We start from the raw sequence: 20,477 nt of genomic DNA, 5'->3' as shown, positions 1-20,477 counted from the left end.
TATAATCTCTCTGCACCAATGATATAATCTCTCTGCACCAATGATATAATCTCTCTGCACCAATGATATAATCTCTCTGCACCAATGATATAATCTCTCTCCACCAATGATATAATCTCTCTCCACCAATGATATAATCTCTCTCCACCAATGATATAATCTCTCTCCACCAATGATATAATCTCTCTGCACCAATGATATAATCTCTCTCCACCAATGATATAATCTCTCTCCACCAATGATATAATCTCTCTCCACCAATGATATAATCTCTCTCCACCAATGATATAATCTCTCTGCACCAATGATATAATCTCTCTGCACCAATGATATAATCTCTCTGCACCAATGATATAATCTCTCTGCACCAATGATATCTCTCTCCACCAAACATATAATCTCTCTGCACCAATGATATAATCTCTCTGCACCAATGATATAATCTCTCTCCACCGATGATATAATCTCTCTCCACCAATGATATATTCTCTCTCCAATAATATAGTCTATCTACATCAATGATATAGTCTCCAATAATATAATCTCTCTCCATCAATTATATAATCTACTTCCAGTTATAAAATCTCTCCCCACCAACGATATAATCTACTGTATCTCCAACAATATAATCTCTTTCTATTAATGATGTACTCTCTTACCACCAAAAATATAATTGCTCGCCAGTGATACACTCTCTCTCCACCAATGATATTACCCTCTCTCCAACGTTGGTATTATGAGCACCCATTAAGCAGCCCACTACATAAATAAGATGAATTAATTTTATAAAGTTAATGGCACAAAAAGATGAATTTGTCATCACATACTAATTTGACAGTAAGATTAACAAGTCTGTTCCTTCTACTGCCTTCTATTCCCTTCATTACATTGGATCTCAAGAATTCCAATTAACTGGATGTAGCACGCTTTTAATGTAGCAGGAGTGCTGCACCTTGTGGAGTCTAGAGGGACCCTATGTTGAGGCCCCATGTAAAATCTGGGTTTTGAATCCAAGAGGACACAGAGATCAATTTAAGACAACATGGGTACTCATGGCATCACTAGGTGCCTGCACTTCTGTATTGTTGTTACCTTAAAGCACAACTGAACCAAAAGTTTAAAGGATTAATTCAACTTTTAGCCATCTTTTGTAAAAAAAAGTAGTAACTGCAGCAACTTTGGTCTTGATCAATGTGTATTTATGATCAATGTGAATGTGTATTTATGATCTATGTGAATTTACTACTTTTTCACTGAAGCCTGCAGAGCACTGCACCCACGATCAACAGTCTCCATTGCGCCACAATGCGTTATAGGTACAATGCACAGGCTCTATCAATGTCTACCTCCACCCTCCGGGTTTTTTTTTTTTTTGGTGCTGCTACTGCTGTTAGAGCTGAAGGATATGCAACTGTACTACAGAAGGTATAATGTGGTGAAAAGGAAGGAGGGTTTGCATGCTCTACATCAGGGGTGTCAAACTGGGGGCCCTCCAGCTGTTGCAAAACTACAAGTCCCATCATGCCCCTGATTTGGGAGTCATGCTTGTAACTGTCAATCTTGCAATGCCTCATGGGACTTATACTTTGGTAACAGCTGGAGGGCTGCCAGTTTGACACCCGTGCTCTACATAGTCCATTTCCTGCGGTGGCAGATGGGACGTGTAACCTCATTCACAAAGAGCTATCCTTCCTGGACCTGGATGCTGCATCCTTACATGCTAAACGCCATGCTAAATGAAATAAAAATCCCAATCATGCATATAGAAGCACCCCACAATTCAGGTAAGGGAGGTGGGGTGGATTTGGGGTATGGTGTATGCCACATGGCTATAGGCTACACAATAAATATGAGTGTAACATGAAGCATGGTCTAAATGGTGGACTTAGTCTTCATATCAGCTAAATACATTCCAGTTGCATCAAAACAAAAGGTGTTCAATGTCTTACAGCATATATTCTTTCTAAAATAGCCATAACCTGAGTAGAAAAGCCTGACTTCGGCCATGATATGTACAGTGGAACCCTTACTCCCTGTGTTGAAGCAATAGTCACATTGCAGAGGTCCGACAGTCAGAACTATAGCCCTCCAGTTAGCAAAGCACATGCTCCCTATTAATAGAGTGTTGTGGCTCTGACTCAGTAGGGAGCTGTCTACTTTCCAAAAAGGGGTCATTTTGAGAGTATATGTACTGTCCTGACATTTTAGGGCCTCAAGAAATGAGGCCACCAGAACTTTAGGGTTGATCTAATTTTCAAATATACATACCCTAATTTGTAGGGTTATTTTAACCAAAGAAATGTAGTAGAATATATTTTGCCTAAAATGTATTAATGACGATTACGCATTTTATATAACAAAAAATAAAAAACCCAGTCATGATTAAAAACCACCAAAAGAAAGCTCTATCTGCCTCAAAAAAAATGCTAAAAAATTTAATTTGGGTACAGTATTGCATGACTAATTATCATTCAAAGTGTGACAGCGCAGAAATCTGAAAAATGGCGTGCGCAATAAGCTATTGACTCCTGCAGGAAGGGGATGAAAGTGTCCAGTCTTGAAGTGATTAAGGCCTTGAAGTGATTTGCAAAATGTGTATGTAATTTATAAACACATGTACAACACCTTTTTCAGCTTCAGACAGGTGTCCTTGTTAGAGATGGTGGAGAAATTATTTTATAATGGTGCAATGTTAGTTCTGGCCACTAGATGGAGAACATTTACAACATAAACTGCAAGGTAGAAGTAAATGCATCCTTGGAGGAGTCATTTCTTGTACACTCACAATACTAAACTTCATTTTGACATAAAAGAAGGATAGTTAAGGGATTAAAATAAGGAAGTTTGGTTATCTTAAGCTATACAACAATGTAGGATTGTAACAATGCCAACAATGTAACCATTGTCATTGTTCTTCCATGCAATTATTTATCCATTCATTAGTTTTGTTATATTTTGTAGGACTCATTGTGTTCATACACAACTGTTTTATTCAGTCATTAGTGCATTAACTACAGGCTAGGCTTTGCAGTGCAGAGGAAAACCAAACAGCCCAAACAGCTGTATCCTCATAGATGCTTAGTAGCAATATGAAAACAGCTGATCGACAGGGATTCAGAAAACAGGGACCCTCTGCTTGTAACAAGAGGTCGGGGAAGTTTGCAGCATTTAATCATGTTCATTGATAATGCATACGCTATGTCTGCTGACATCAAAAGCTGGTAGTATACTTCTAGTAATGGCAATAGTGTTAAACTTTGTTTTATACCATAAGCCTACCACATTGGGTAATGAACACATGCACTGTCCCCTCACCCTAATCCAGCTCTTACAGGGGACCTACAGTCTCCTAGCCAAAACTGAAATAAAAACATAATCAGGACTCTTATGCAGCGCTTTATATGGGTTGGCTGTTGTCTTATATACACTGCTCAAAATAAATCAAAGGAACACTTTGTAATCAGAGTTTAGCATCAAGTCAATTCAACTCCTGGGATATTGATCTGGTCAGTTAAGTAGCAGAGGGGGTTGGTAATCATTTTCAGCTGCTTTGGTGTTAATGAAATTAAGAATGGGTGCACTAGATGAGCAACAATGAGACGACCCCCAAAACAGGAATGGTTTTACAGGTGGAGGCCAGTGACATTTTTTCCGTTACTCATATTTTCTGACTGTTTTTCACTAGTTTTGCATTTGGCTAGGGTCAGTGTCAGTACTGGTAGCATGAGGTGATACCTGGACCCTACAGAGGTTGCACAGGCAGTCCATCTCCTGCAGGACGGTACATCAATTTGTGCCATTGCCAGAAGGTTTGCTGTGTCTCCCAGCACAGTCCCAAGAGCATGGAGGAGATTTCAGGAGACAGGCAGGAGAGCTGGACAGGGCCGTAGAAGGTCCTTAACACATCAGTAGGACCGGTATCTGCTTCTTTGTGCAAGGAGGAACAGGATGAGCACTGCCAGAGCCCTACAAAATGACCTCCAGCAGGCCACTGGTGTGAATGTCTCTGACCAAACAATCAGAAACAGACTTCATGAGGGTAGCTTGAGAGCCCGCCATCCTCTAATGGGCCCTGTGATCACTGCCCAGCACCATAGAGCTCGATTGGCATTTACCACTGAACACCAGAATTGGCAGGTCTGCCACTGGTGCCCTGTGCTTTTCACAGATGAGAGCAGGTTCACCCTGAGCAAATGTAATAGACATGAAAGGGTCTGGAGAAGCCGTGGAGAAAGTTATGCTGCCTGTAACATCGTTCAGCATGACCGTTTTGGTGGTGGGTCAGTGATGGTCTGGGGAGGCATATCCATGGAAGGACACACAGACCTCTATAGGCTAGGCAATGGTACTCTGACTGCCATTAGGTATCGGGATGAAATCCTTGGACCCATTGTCAGACCCTATGCTGGTGCAGTGGGTCCTGGGTTCCTCATGGTACAGAACAATGCCCGGCCTCCTGGAGAGAGTATGCAGGCAGTTCCTAGAGGATGAAGAAATGGCCCCCACGCTCGCCTGACCTAAATATAATAGAACACCTCTGGCATATCACGTTTCGGTCCATCCAACGATGCCAGGATGCACCTCAGACTGTCCAGGAGCTCAGTGATGCCCTGGTCCAGATCTGGGAGGAAATACAGTTGTGGCCAAAATTATTCAACCCCCACTGAAATTGAGTGTTTTGGCCAGTTTGACATTGCTTTTGATCATTCAGTCATCTTGCTTACATTTACATTAAAGAGGCACTTGTAGGTCAGACAAATATAACATAACAGTTATAATGAAATAACCACAAATGTCTTTTCTGTGCTCACAGCATTATCAGTTTTATTCAACCCCCAAGTGACATTCAATCTTAGTACTTAGTACAGCATCCTTTTACAGTTATAACAGCTTTTAAACGTGAAGCATAGCTTGACACAAGTGTCTTGCAGCGATCTACGGGTATCTTCGCCCATTCTTCATGGGCAAAGGCCTCCAGTTCAGTCACATTCTTAGGCTTGCGCACTGCAACTGCTTTCTTTAAGTCCCACCAGAGGTTCTCAATCGGATTTAAGTCTGGTGACTGCGATGGCCACTCCAAAATGTTCCAGCCTTTCCTCTGCAACCATGCTCTAGTGGACTTGGAGGTATGCTTGGGATCATTGTCCTGTTGAAAGGTCCAACGTCTCCCAAGCCTCAGGTGTGTGACGGACTGCATCACGTTTCCATCCAATATCTCCTGGTACTGAAGAGAATTCATGGTACCTTGCACACGCTGAAGCTTCCCTGTACCTGCAGAAGCAAAACAGCCCCAAAGCATGATTGACCCTCCACCATGCTTCACAGTAGGCAAGGTGTTCTTTTCATCATAGGCCTTGTTCTTCCTCCTCCAAACATAGCGTTGATCCATGGGCCCAAACAGTTCTAATTTTGTTTCATCAGTCCACAGAACACTATCCCACAACTTTTGTGGTTTGTCCACATGGCTTTTGGCATACTGCAGTCGACTCTTCTTATTCTTTGGAGACAGCAAGGGGGTACGCCTGGGAGTTCTGGCACGGAGGCCTTCATTACGCAGTGTGCGTCTTATTGTCTGGGCTGAAACTTCTGTACCCACATCTGACAAATCTTTTCTCAGTTCCTCAGCAGTCACACGGGGACTTCTCTCCACTCTACGCTTCAGGTAGCGCACAGCAGTCGAAGTCAGCATCTTCTTTCTGCCACGACCAGGTAGCGTTTCAACAGTGCCCTTTGCCTTGAATTTGCGAATGATGCTTCCTAAGGTGTCTCTTGGTATGTTTAACATCTTTGCAATCTTCTTATAGCCATTGCCCTTCCTGTGAAGAGAAATCACCTCTTCTCTTGTCTTCCTGGACCATTCTCTTGCCTTCACCATGTTTGTAACCACACCAGTAAATGTCTAGAAGGAGCTGAGTATCACAGTCATTTTAAAGCTGCCTAATTGGTGCTTATTATGCTTGATTGCTGCTCGGTGACATCCACAGGTGTTTTCAATACCTGATGGAAAGCACCTGTATGAACCTCTGTTCTTCAGAGTGGTAGTCTTTAAGGGGTTGAATAATTGTGGCAATGAAGAAACCACATAAGAACCATTTACTACTGTATTACATAAACAATTGATGTCATTTTAGTTGCATTTGGGTAGTTACAACGTCCTTGTAGGATTTGATTCTGAATACAATTCCAAATGTACACTATAGTCCCTAAACCCCTTTACAGCATTGGGGGTTGAATAATTTTGGCCACAACTGTACCCCAGGACTCCATCCGTCACCTCATTAGCAGCATGCCCCAACGTTGTCAGGCATGCATACAAGCACTTGGGGGCCATACAAACTACTGAGTACCATTTTGAGTTGCTGCAATCAAATTTCAGCAAAATGGACTAGCCTGCTGCATCAATTTTTCAATTGATTTTTGGGGTGTCTTTGAATCCAGTCCTCTGTAGGTTAATAATTTTCATTTCCATCAAACGATGGGGCATCCTTACGTTCCTAACACATTACTCAGTCCATATAAGTATAGATATCCAGCATGATATGTTTCCCCATTGAGATCTGATGTTTTTTCAAAGTGTTCCTGCAATTATCAACCTACAGAGGACTGAGCAGTGTATAAATGCATTTATTACTTGCCAGATCTGTAGATTAATGTCTCATGAAGAAATGCTGCTGGCAGCCATTGCATCTGTGGGCACCTGAAGCCGGAACTCACACACTTCTGTGAATTTATGCAGCTGGCTACCAAGCATGCACTTCCAGATCATGCACATGTGTATTAATGACACTGCGCAGCGCACATTGTTGTTTACAGAATGTCCATTGACTCCTGGGAATGATGACACCGATATCCCAGGAGTCAAGGGACATCCTTTATGGTGTACAGTATATTGCTGCGGCGAACTAACCAGAAATGGTAGGAATATTTTTTTTTTTTTAAAGGTATTTATAAATAAAAAAAAAGCAAAATTCAACCATGAAAGAACAAGGCATTAACATTAACATAGGACATGTTTATTAAAGAGGGTGACTCTTCCCATATAAAACCTAAAACATAACCAATCTCATGATATTAACATTAAATATCCCCTCTAATATTGATATCTTAACCAAAGTCTAAAATGTACCTACCTTATCAGTTGGGTAGCTCATGTTAACTGACTATACATAGTAAAATAAACATAACAATTCAGGCTCACCTGTCCCAGTGACTGATCCACAGAAGTTCAGATCATCTGCCACCCACCCACTTAGCGTGTCACCCAGGCCCATGTACCGTTTTGTCTTGTCTGTGTATTTGTTCACCAAGCCTTTGTTGTTTTCCCAGAAAAGTGACTGCAATAGATACAAAAAATAACATAGGCCATTCATGCTTTTTTAAGCAAAACATTGTGTAAAAAAGCATCATATCAGGATACACTACCCCACCCCTGCCCAAACACCAAGCATACCCTAAAATGTTATTTTGATACATTGGGGTTGATTTACTGAAACTGGTGAGTACAAAATCTGGCACAGCTGGGCATACTAGCCTATCAGCTTCTATCTTCAGCTTGTTCAATTAACCACTTTCCTTCTGGGCACATTTACCCCCTTCCTGCCCAGGCTGATTTTCACCAGCACTGTTGCACTTTAAATGACAATTCCACGATCATGCAACCGTGTACCCATTTGAATCTTTTATCATTTTTTTCACACAAATAGAGATTTCTTTTGGTGGTATTTAATCACCACTGGATTTTTTATTTTGTTCACTATAAATGAAAAAAGAATAAAAAATTTTGCAAATAAATAATCTTTCTACACAAATTTAGGCCAAAATGTATTCTGCTACATGTATTTAGTGAAAATAATCCAAATCAGTGTTTATTATTTAGTTGGTAGGAAAGTTAGAGTCCACAAACTATGGTGTATATCTAAAAATTGATAAATCCTCATGTAGTGATGGCTGATCTAATTTCTTAAGGCCCAAAGATGCCAGTACAATACAAATACTCCCCAAATGACCGCTTTTCAGAAAGTAGACAGTCTGAGGTATCTAGTAAGAGGCATAGCGAGTTTTTTGAAGTTGTCATTTTTAGTCATAAGTTTGTGGAAAATAAAGAAATGGAACATTTTTCACCATTTTTTTTTATTACATACTGTCACCAATGTAGTGCAGCGTCATTATATAACTGGTGCAGCGGTGAACAGGGACACTGACTAGCAACAGTATGTAAAGAAAAAAATAATATATTTTTTATTTTTTTAAGATTTTTTTTCTACTCCTGTGGCCAGAGAAATACAGTTACTTTAGTAACATTGTACTACTCTAGGCAAGTGATCAGGATTTTTTTTTACACATTACGATTGCTTATACCAACAAATTTCATTGGTATAAGCAAGCATTTTTACTGAATGAAACAGTAGTTTATGTTGTGATCAGCTGTGCTTGGCCATAGCTGATCACATGCAGCAGATGGGCTGTGATTGGCCCTGTCTGTACATGTGATCACTGTGACCAGTCACAGCTCACAGGACAGTTGTAAGCAGTGAATTGCATGAAAGGAAGCCATTCATTGTTTATAACTGTCATGTGATCTGCTGTGAGAGATTGCTCCGGAGCACGGTCCGATCATATGACGTCCTCCCAGGATAATGGGGTTTCCTGCTCGGCTGTCATCTTGCAATTGGCCGAGCGGGAAGGAGCTAAGCTTTGACAAAAAAAACCTGGAAGCTGATTGGTTGCTATGCAGAGTAAAATGCAAATTGCATAAAAAAGGCATCAAAAATGCACTACATGCTTTTCTGCAGTCTGTAGAACCAAAATTGCAACGTTTTGCATTTAAAAACGTAATTTGCATTCCAAAAAATGCACCGGGGTATAACGCGGAGATGTGAACCTGTCCCATAGGAATCATGTTAAATGGACTGCTGTGCATTTCTGCAAAATGCAAAATGCAGCGGAAAATGCATAAGTGTGAACCTAGACTTACTCCTGACCTCATTCCTGTCTGATGTTTCGGTACCTCATTTCCTGCTCGTTGCTCTGACCATGCTTCCGGCTCCAGTTCGGTTCTACAACCCTGCCGAGTGCTTGCCCTGGCTGTTCATCATATCAGCTCCAGTTGTCACGGTGTGTTCCAGCCTCATGCTTGTTAGAAGTTCCAGCAATCCAGATCTTGCAGTTCCGATGGAGTGCTCCTTTAACCTCAGCTGGTTCTTCCTGCATCTCCTCTGTTCCTGGCCAGATGTCCTGCCTGATTTACCAAGTTAACACCTCCAGCCGCAAGTCACGCAGTCAACATCTGCAGGCACTCGTGTTCCTCCTGACCCTCGGCACCATCTGTTCCGCCTTCAGTGGAGCCTGGGCTGGAGATACAAGAGAGGCTGACCTCCTCAATTCAGACTTCTATCAGATATGTGACACCATGGTCTAACTCATGCAGGGCCATGTGACTCACTCAGCTTCCTCTTAAATGACACTGCTAGTGCTTAGCAATTGCCTACCTAACCACCCAATCTTATCTTTTAGCAGCAGGGAGAGAATCCTCAGCCCTGTCACTAACCTTTGGCACATAAATCAGGAAATGAGAGTCTGCATCACAAACAACATAAAAGTATCACTTTTGTATGCCAATACATATGGAGATCAGTTTTGGAAGCACGGGGAGCTACATGCTCTTGATCCAAATCATTGGAACCATTTCTATAAACTTATGTTTAACTGAAGTTTCATTCCGTTTTCTTCAGTCAATGATCAATTCCACTGATTTTCTAGAATGCTGGAAATTTGCAACCAGCACACAGTGGTATTATGTACTTTGTAATCTCTATATTGCTGTCATAGTTACCAATAAATAAACCATATTGGTTTTTACCTTATTTGCTGGGATGTCATGGTTTGTCATGTTGATAAATAGTTCATAATCAGTTGGAAAGACAGAACATGGATCCTTGCTGGCAAAGGCACTCTTAAAAGCAGTCCATATAGCAGAGCAGTTTTTATCACTGTAACAACAAGAAAGTATCATTAATCCGTGGTCTATATAACAAAGATGCTCAGGGTTCTTTTCCCAGTATATGCCCCTTTGCCTGGCACACAGTAACAGTCACTCTTTGGCTCTATGAATAGTCCAGGAGTGTTCTTTTATGTGTTTTTATTTTTGAGTAATTTGGATACGGATGGGGAATTGAGTGGGATACTCCAAAACTGTGTACAGGAGGACACTTTCTCTTTTGTAGAACTATGAACCAAGAACCAAATAAAAGAGCAGACTAAATGTAGCAATAACTTGAGGAGATTAATCTTCCTCACTGGACAGTCCAAGCAAAGTTCTTTTACTAAGAATTAGACTGAGCTCTTCAGGACACTGAACATTTTATCCCCTTTAACACCCACAGCTGACTCTAGCACCAGAGGGATGGCAACAGCTCACAGTCTCTAAGATCTCTCACACCTGTCTGTACTCACAGATTTCTTCAGACGATTGGCTGCCTCCTTCCAATGCCTTCCAGACGCTTTCTCCCTGTGATTTGAGAGTAGATCCACAGATGACAGCCCCTCAGTCAGCTTCAGCAACTTTCAGCAAAATCCTGGCCCCCCAGCTCAACCAGCTGGAACCGCGATGATCACTAACCAGGTACTGTAGGTGGCCTGGGGGGCAATCAGCCTCCCCAGGCTGTGATATCCTCATCAAGGACAAGACAAGACTGCTCCAAGTCTCAAACTATTTATACAGTTTCCCAGTCCCTTTTGTGCAATTTTCCCATGGGGATTGGCTGGGACAGTATAAATATTCATACTGCTCATTTGCCTTATTCCACACCTATGTTCCAGAACCATCCAATAGGTTCTAGAAGGCAGGCAGAGTAATCAAACCTGCAGCCTGTGAAAAACTGAACAGACTTAAACAATCACAAACAGCCACAGTGATTACCGTGAGCCAAACCGAATTTTGCCTAACAAAATTAGCTCCACTGGATACAGTGAGCCAGATCAAAATTTACGTAATCCTGGCACCTGCCTAGGAGGGTGCTACAAGTTATTAATTACAGAGTTTATAACAGCTCAGGATATGTTTACAAATAGAGATTGTCTCAGTGATAGTAGGTACTCCATAATAATTGCAGGCATTCTCTACTGGAAGCCAAGTGAGTGCAAGATGGTTTCAGAAGGATTACTGTGGATACCGCCAAAGCGGATCATCCACAAGGCAACCTAAACAGGAGCCAAGGGCCTGTTGGATGTCCAGGTGCCCATCTTCAACCTTCATCCTCCTGCAGTAAACCATAGGGATCATGCAATTGATCAAAGCTGTGAACTTGTCGGTAGTTGCCTTCTGATGGGGAGGGCCATGCCAGTGCATACAATGCAAATCCAGGCCTTCTCTGTGCCTATCGCAATTCTTATCAATATCAGTGGAAAGGATGGGGAATGCCAAACCTCTTATGTCACCTAGGGCTCTATTCTGCCTGTCTCTGGATACTGCATTTTGTTCTTTGTGCTCTTCTGTCTACAGTTTTTCTGAATAAGCCAATATTCAACTTTGAACATGTGCTTTCAATTTTGTATTTTATGAACTTGAGCTCAATCACATCAGTTAGATGACAGTGCTTACCCCACAGAAGGATTCACTATTGCAATGTAATCAGAACACCGGCCAATAATAATATCTTTTAGGTTGGGGGTGGTACCTTGCCCCTTCCATTTTGTTTCTGCAGCTCCATTCAGCTGAATCAGATGAAATATATTCAATAACAAACTCCCAAGGATATACTGAGAAATCTGCATTCTGGATCTTTGATGACGCAGAAATATAGAACAATCTGAAGAACACAAAATGCTTCATTGTACTATTACAGGATACTGCATGTATCATTACATATGAAAAAGCATTTATCATTTATATATTATTTACAAATTTCTCATCAGAATGTTTATGCATAGACTGCATATGGCACCATAAGTGAGATGGGCAACAAGTGACTGAGCCAAAATAACTTCACTCTCTGCACTCTATTCTGTAACCATTGGAATTATTGTAGTTATTGGCCCCATATAAGAAGGACTTGCCTGAGAAATTTGGAGCTGCAATGCAGAGAGGGTGACTTCTTTTAACTAGGCTGGGATGGCTGGCTGTATAGTATCCCTATTGTTATGATAGCGGTCCTGAGGGATCTTCCCCGTGGGAACAGAAACAAAAGTACCCACTGGGTAAGGGGCTCTAGGAAGGCAAAGGGCCAGTTTTGACAAATGTTCTCTTCAAGTGGTGTCCCAGGGGTGGCAAAGTAGCATTATGGGTTTAGGACCCCACTGTGTGAAATTGCACTAGGCCATGACACCTATGTTTTTTCTGCACAAAGCCTCATGGGCTAGGCCTTGTGGTCAAGACTGGGACAATATTTCTTTCCAGGCTGCAAAGCCTGTATCTGCACAAGCACTTTTTTATTTGTATTTATTTATTGTTCCCTCCATATGTGTCACCCTGCACTTATATAAGTGTTTCCTTTTCACTCACTCATGGTAGGGTGTGGGTCTTCGGGCATATCCTGAAGTCTAGGGGGAGAATGTGTGGCCATTTGGTTCTTTCCTCCCTTGCCTTGGAGGGGATCTCTCTTCAGTAGACCCTCAATTAGTACTCTTTGGTCAGCTTCGGACAATCATGAGGAGAGTGGTCTGCCAGGCCTTTTGGCTAGGTAGACCTGAATGCATCTCTGGTTTTAGCAAACTGGTTTTAGCAAAGAGATCCCTGAGACCTAAAAATAGTTTCAAGTGCTCCTCTAGTGTAAAAAGGTTGAGAAAGGCTGCTAGAGACAACCAGAGCCTCTTTTAGGCTACGGTTTACTGTTGTATGTCCCCACTGGGGAGATTAAATAATTTCACGATGTCAGTGGAACAAGAGGTAAGTGGAATTCTTCTAGTGAAGACATCCATTCCCTTGACAACTGTCTAAGATGGGAAATCCCCTCTCTTTGGAGAGACTTGCTTTCAGGACAGGAGGTGAAGGAAAAAAGGGACAAAAAAACTGATAGGGTTTTAGCCTTTCTCTACGTTATCTATGCTAAAAAAAATCTATATATTAAATTTTTTATTCAAATTTTTTAGATAACTTTGTTAATGACCCAACTACTCTTGGGGATAAAAGTATGAATGCAGTAGTATGTAATACATGTCTACACCATTTAGAGCTGTGTGCTTTGAGCTAAGAGCTTAGGCCAGGAATTTCCGAGCAAGCGTCACCCACATCCTGGCGTGTGTCACACCCAACCTCCTACTGCCGGTCTAGTTTGGCATGGCAGCTGAGTTTTAGAAATTGTTTCGCTCCAGAGCGCTCTGACAGAACTTTGAGAAAATTATTTTGGCATCTTTGTTTGAGCTGTTACAATCGTTATCAGAACACAGTTTGACATGATAAGGGGAAAGTTAAGAACATAATCCCTTGTTATTTGGGCATGTCAAAATATTCGCTCTACCATTGGAGAAGGGGAGGGTGAGAAGAGGCGGCAGTTCAAGTGAGGTTAATCTTTAGGAATGTCTGTAATCCTATTATTTGTTCTGAAGCTATACTCAGTATTATCCACCTTCACAGGCAAGGTTTCATTTTCTGGATGGGATGTATTATCTATAAGTATCACTCATTTATCTAATTCCTAATTTTTGTTCTAACAGAGATTTATGACCCCAAAGAGACATGAACTTTCTTGTGCTCATCTTTGCTAATCATTAATTACCTAGTTCACACTTGGTTTATTATTAAAAAACTGTTCTTGTGGGATATTTTTGTGTTGTTGTGGTATCCAAAGGTAACATATCAGCTCTTGTACAGTTCATTTGCTAAAATGGCATGTATTAATTTGTGTTGAATCTTAGGCTGTTCTCTAGGAAAATGCACCATACTTTGTATTAATCAGATTCTGTTTTGCAAGACTGATGCCAAAAATAAAGCTATTGAATGTGCACAGACAATGTACAACATGATATGTATAATTTCCAAGATAAATGTCAGTACACACTGATAAACAGCAATAGGTTACAATTAATGGAATCTTAGGAATTTAACCATACTATTGACCAATATTGAAAATTATAGGTAGAATAAACTTATTACATAAAACCTAACCAAAAACAGAAAAGCACAAGAGATATCACTTACAGTCAATAGGTTGTATCCCTTGTGCTGATTCCTTTTCTGTTAGTTATAATCTTTCTCCGTCCTGCCCCCCACTGCGCTAATCTTCCAGTGCAGCTTGAGCTGATAGAAGTAAAAGGATGTCACAGGCTATCATCAAAAGAGCCCAACTATGCCCACCCTTGCTGCCCTGCTCCACCATTCATAGAAGCCACACTAAGACTTCTATGGATGAAACAGGATCTTTGACTACAGTGGGTGGAGCTATCAATTATCTGTTTGTCCTCTATTTATAGATCCTGATTCATCCATAGGGAGTGGGTGATACACTTGGAGGCTAAATTACTCCAGTGTGAAGAGAAACTGATATACACTTGAATTGCAATCAGAATTTAAGAGAACTCAATCATCCAATCAATGCAGTTGACTTTGATACAAAAAATGCAAAAAGATTCCTTAGCACATAAGTAGATGTCTAAATGTACTTCACTTTACCTCTCTCTACATTTTAGTATGTTGTTACTGGGCTATTTTCATCTACACTAGCCATTCTCAACCAGGGTGCCATGAACAGAGGAAGATTTTTACTGAAACAAGAAAAATCAACACAAGGGACATACTGTACTAACTGTAAATTATGTCGTTTGTGGTGATTTGTATGTTTTTATTTGTGGCTAAACTTAGGCTTTAAATTCTGTTTTGTAGCAAACCCTAGTTCCTCCTAACATTACAGTAGTTTTCTAGTCATTGTCACCCAATCTGTCAAAAAATGGAATATCTCCCTGTGTATATCTAAATATCTAAAGCCAAAACTTTTTTTTCATAAAATAGAGGAGGGTTAAAACCATTGTCAAGTTTTGGCAGGTTTTCACTTATGATGAGGAGGTAGACAATTTACATTGTCAAGTTTTTTTGTTTTTTTTTGTAACTATCTGTATCTCATTTAGGAACGTTACCATCATGTCCTGTCCTGTAGACTTGACAGAGTGTGAGAGGATATCTTTCCAATGCGAAGGAAATCCATTTTTCAACAGTCGCCTCCATTGAAAAATGTTCCCTCTATTTTCGTTCTGGTGGCAGCCGAAGGTTTTGGATGTACTTTCGATTTCATTGTCAGGGATATTGTTAGGGCAATTAGAGAGAGCAAATCTCCCTAACAGGGACAAAGACCTGAACATCGTACTAACCCCCAACCACCCTCTCAGAATCCAAAAAAAGATGTTGCCTTTAGTTATATATTAAAGGAGTTCTAAAATCACAGCCTACACTTTCTTTTTATCACATCTTTTGACAATCCAATACTACTATATATCCCATGGTACCTTGCTGCCCGCAAGCCGATAATGAGATGTGTCTTTTGTACTGACCATAAAGGCTCTGCAAAATATGTGACACAGCAGTGCCTACACACACAGTGAATGCATGCCGCAGAGTTCCAGGAAGTAAATGTGTGTGATTCTTTAAAAAGAAAGTTTTCAAACTTCAAGATCATTCAGATTAATAGGAGTAGGCTAGAAAGAAATTGAAATTCCATGTGAAAATTAATATATGATTTTTTGACCATAGATACCCTTTAGGTAACACCCCTTTTTCAGAAGCATGATTCATAAATAGTTTTTACTACATTGAGCCCTGGTAACATGATAATGACATTAGGTTGCCTTCAATTACATCATCATGCATGCACTCTGTAAACCTACTATATATGTCCTTATGTCGAAAAACCCACATTATCATGGTGACATTATCTTGTCTAATTTGTTATTACCTCTAGTTTTGAAACATCGTATTTTTGTGAATCAGTACTTAGAAAGTGTAAGCTATGCTTTTTTCTAGTATGAAACAGCACCAAGCATCCAGACTTTTGACTTTATGTAATAAGACCAATGAAAACACTACATATGACAGATCTAAAAGGACAAAGGAATGTCTTGCTAGAAAAGTGACACTCACCGTTGGGATTCTTGAGAGACTTCCATGCAGCTCCGTGCCGTTAATAATAACTTTACTGACAAGCATTTTGTTGACTATCATTGTACTTTGATCCTTTGGTCTGGAACACTGGCTGTATCTGTATAGGTTGTCTTTAAATTCATATTCATAAGAGATTGACATTTACTTATCAGCCTTATTGATTTTATCAAGTTTTCTAACAGGAATGACAGACATGAAATTAATCTATTTATATCTAGATTTGTAGTGCTCCCTTATGGCAGGTTGTTAAGCCAGCTCCTGCCACATGGCCTACTGTACATATTCAGTGATGGAGGGTCCCAGACCCAGTAATGAAATCACCCCTCCTGTTCACTACTCTTCAGTATTAAGGCCGTGTTGGGAATCACTCATACAAACACATAGAGCTGTGCTTCCAAGGGTTCCAGTAGGGTCCCACTACATACCTGGGTTCAAAAAGGTTTCCATCTCAAAAAACTGATAACTACTCTCCTACTCTATGCTGTGCTCTGACTATATACCCTGACTCTGTCCCAGCTACATTCCCATTCCTCACTGCCTAGGTGGAGACCCTGGCCAGCGCTAGCAGCCTTTGCATGTTGATTTGAAAAATAATTTGGCATATTATGGTTATAAATAGCTACAAGCTTTGGGTTTAGAACAAATTTTATATGTTCAGAAGTTCACCCAAAACTCACAAAGCAAACGCAGAGGTATGCTCTTATTTGGATAATTTAATGCTCCCCAAATATACACCAGAGTGTCACGATAGCAAGATCTCCGCCACCAACATGCGGCAATCCCATGATCGCGACGTCCAATATGTCACGATTGCGGCGTCAGACCCCAGACCTTCTCACCAAAACTCATGACCGAAGGACTAGCCAATCTAAACCTGTGATGTGATGTGCGTAACACCACACCCAGCTGCACCCTGCACAATGATTTTCCAGCTAATGGACCACAATCGAAGTACCGGCAGCCTGGGCGATTGTTACTGGGTCAGGTTAATCACGCAATTAACCCTTCACAATGCCACCACCTCCTTTTTATACAGGGAAAGAGGAAACTCGGCGTTATCAGCTATAACACTATAATGATTGAAATAATCAACTGCATAACACGGTCATAACACAGGCCTGTTATACAGAGGGTTAAAACAAACAGTAGCGTTCTCTTTAGAGGCAGGGATTCATAAATTGCAATACAGAGCTATAGACACAGTTCAACACTTTCAGAAAGAAAGATTTATTACTAAAAGGTCAAACGAGTGCAATTAAAATATTTACAGGAAAAACAGATGTAACTCAAATATATATATATATATAAATATACAAAGAACCATAGCACAGCAAAGAGATATCAGAGAGAGGTGAAGGGGTTAAGGTACTTACCAAAGTCCTAGGTTAGCAGATCCAAGTTTCAGAGCAAAAGGGCACGGGTCTTCCCAGGTGGTATTGATGTTAAAAAATGGGAGACGTCTTCAACTTCTTGCACTCTTAGGTCTGTGAGCCTATTTTGTAGTACCCAGCAGAGGGTGTCTCTTAAGTCAAGGCCCGATAACCCGTTTAGGGCGTGTAGTTATGGGCAGATGCCTCAACTAGAGCAAAAATCATCAACAACTCATATTTTGGCCCATAACTGTCCATCTGCACAAGGAACAGTCCACCTGCGGGTAGATTATTATGCAGCCAAGTCTGAGGATTGATTAGATATGAATTATGAAAGTGTACACTGTACGGTTCGCGAGATCTATTTTTCTGCTTTCCTGTGTGTTCCAGACAAGGCGAGTGACCCATCAAACTGTTCGCCTGCTCATTGGCCATCTGACGATATGTATGGTTTTTATGTAAGTCTCTCATATTCCAAGATATGAGACATAGGAGAAACATGGATTTTCACAAAGGTTATCTGATTCTGTCACCTACGCTGAGTTAGGTTTATGAGGTCGGAATCTCTTTTCAACTCTGGAGAAAGCTTGCCTTATCTCTTCTGAGGTGTGAAATGGTACAGCTTTCCGAGACAGCTAGGCACCTAGCTCAGAGATGCCTTGGCCTGCCAGTGACCCACAACCAGCACACACACACACACACACGCTGGCCAAATGTCTCCTCTCAGAGAGAGGGAGGGGGAGGGAGTGAGGGGAGAAACATGGATACTCTTAACAAAATGGAATCTGCGTCCTTCACTGTGTGTACGTTGGTTACACAGAGCACAGAGACCATTTAGACTCTGATCTTACACTGAATTAATAGAGGCCCTTGTCTTTGTCCTCAAACAAAGCTCCTGGAGTAGATGGTCTGCCAGCAGAGGTCAATCTCTCAGCTGCAGCTGTACACACTCACCAAAGGCATACAGTCTGTAAAGCATCTTATTAGCCATCCATATATGAAGCAATTATTGTGGTCATCCCAAAGCATGATAAGGTCCCCCTCAAGCTAGACTCCTACCAACCCATTTCACTGCTAACCACATGTAGTCAAGTGCTGGCTTGTCAGGAATGGACTCATCACTGGTGGTGGGACTCTCCTGCCGTGTGGGCTGCAGTACCAGAGCTGACCAGCGGGTGCTCTCAGCACTGGTGGTGGGACTCTCCTGCCGTGTGGGCTGCAGTACCAGAGCTGACCAGCGGGTGCTCTCAGCACTGGTGGTGGGACTCACCTGCCGTGTGGGCTGCAGTACCAGAGGTGACCAGCGGGTGCTCTTAGCAGCCAGAAGCTCACAATCAGCCAAACCTGGGGCTGATTGTAGAAAGGTGTATATAAGGCATGACCAGGCCTGTGCTCTGGGCCTTGGTGTATGTTTTCCCATGAGCCTCTGTACCTAGTATCTTGAGTTCCTGCTTCGTTGCTGACCCAGATTGATCCTGACCTCTGCTGACCGTCTCCTGTTGGACCCCTGGCTTGCCTGACCATCCTTCTGCCTGATCCCCTGTACCGCGCTGTCCGTGAGTTACTGAACCTGGCTTGTGACCTTGACCATTCTCTGCCTGCTCCTTTTGGTACCTTGCTGCCCGCACGTTGCTGACTTGGCCCGTTTGACCACGCTAACTACTCTGCCATCCATCCATCCTGCACGGATCCAGCCGTACCTGCACATACCTCTGGCGGATCCCTCTACCACTAGCAGGTGTACGCAGGGGCCGCGACCTGGTTCCTGTCTGCTCCAAGTCCATCCCCACCATCAGGGGCCCTGGTGAATAAGCAGACTGGGACTTAGACTCCGCGCCCTGGGGAATCCTGTCCTGAGGACCGCTAGAGGTACCACCAAACGGTCAGTACAGAACCCTACGGCCGGCCTGACCGTTCCACCTCTCCAGCCCTGACTACGCCTGTGTTCCTGCACCTCCTAAGATTATGGAAGGTTGGTTTGTTCACTGTGTGTTTATATATATATATATATATATATATATATATATATATATATCTGGGTGGCTAATAATAACTGTATTATACTGTACCTGAGACCTGCGTTTCCCTGTGTCAGTCCACACCTTTCTGGTCATTCCTTGATTCCTGACATGGCTAGTCTATAATCGTGGGACATTCTTAACAAAGACTACCCCTTGAGTTTGTTTCCCTCCAGTGTTCAAACTAGTGATTGTGACATCATGTCCTGGAAACAGAGAAAGAGAAAGATCCCTACTGAGAGGAGGGGATTGTGGGACATGTAGTCCAGAGAGAAAAGTTTTACATGGAGCCAGTGTTGCCGTAAACTACAAGTTCCAGCCAGCTGGAGAGAGAAGAAGGAATACTTGGAGAAGAAACATACTGTATTCATTCACATTTACATATACCCTGCAAAATATTAAAAAGATTGATACCCTCCTTCAGCGCTATATAGTGTGAATATCTATCTAAATGGTAACAACTGAACCTATTTACTTGACTCCTATATCATTATGTAGCATGCAGTTGTACTGTACAGTATATGATAACAGAAATGTTGCAAGAACAAATAATAGCAGTGCTGTATACAAGTCACACATAGTAAATATGAACAAAGTCCACTATGAAATGTCTGTGCTCTGTGAACACTCCAATATGTAAGTGGTGACATAAAATAGTGCTTTAAACAGGAAAGTTCTGAATGCTCCAAGAGAGACTGACCACATTGACTTTGCACCTTGCTCGCAAGATCATTTTGACCCCTTGTGTTAGCACTTTTGCCAGCGTCAAATAGGAATATACATGGGAAGTACTTTGAAAACTGGGAATTAGCCCAAAATTCATTATCATTTTTTTCTCACACCCTATACCTGAGAGGAGAGGCATTTGGTAGGGATTACTGCACTTGCATTAATTATTTGCACTGGTAATCAACCCTTTGATTGGCAAAATCCTAATAGGAAAGGTTTTTGTTAGATAAAATATATATGCAGTGGATATGATTCTTAATACATTGACACAAGCCA

The 20,477-nt window shown here is 41.6% G+C and overlaps 1 protein-coding gene across 3 annotated transcripts in view; it reads right to left on the bottom strand.

Moving 5' to 3' along the window:
- The window catches only part of LOC149462102 (ADP-ribosyl cyclase/cyclic ADP-ribose hydrolase 2-like), a 57,444-nt gene extending 41,311 nt beyond the window's left edge, over positions 1-16,133 (bottom strand). Inside the window, exons 1-4 of one of the 3 annotated variants that reach the window (XM_089677446.1) lie at positions 16,064-16,133; positions 11,600-11,807; positions 9,860-9,989; positions 7,199-7,334 (exon numbers count right to left, since the gene is read on the bottom strand). In XM_089677446.1, the coding sequence (XP_089533572.1) occupies positions 7,199-7,334; positions 9,860-9,989; positions 11,600-11,772 (439 nt within the window). In that variant the 5' untranslated portion in view covers positions 11,773-11,807; positions 16,064-16,133. Of the gene's footprint in view, positions 1-7,198; positions 7,335-9,859; positions 9,990-11,599; positions 11,808-14,134; positions 14,295-16,063 lie in introns of those variants that run through there. The other 2 variants (XM_089677447.1, XM_089677448.1) reach the window with 2 other exon arrangements.
- Positions 16,134-20,477: the final 4,344 nt, after the last annotated feature.

This window comes from Staurois parvus, unplaced genomic scaffold, assembly GCF_062004578.1.
Source record: "Staurois parvus isolate SC_StPar_1 unplaced genomic scaffold, SC_StPar_1.0 ptg000186l, whole genome shotgun sequence".
NCBI lineage: Eukaryota > Metazoa > Chordata > Amphibia > Anura > Ranidae > Staurois > Staurois parvus.
Note: the sequence above shows the minus strand (reverse complement) of the source record. Positions and strands in the feature narration are given on the sequence as shown.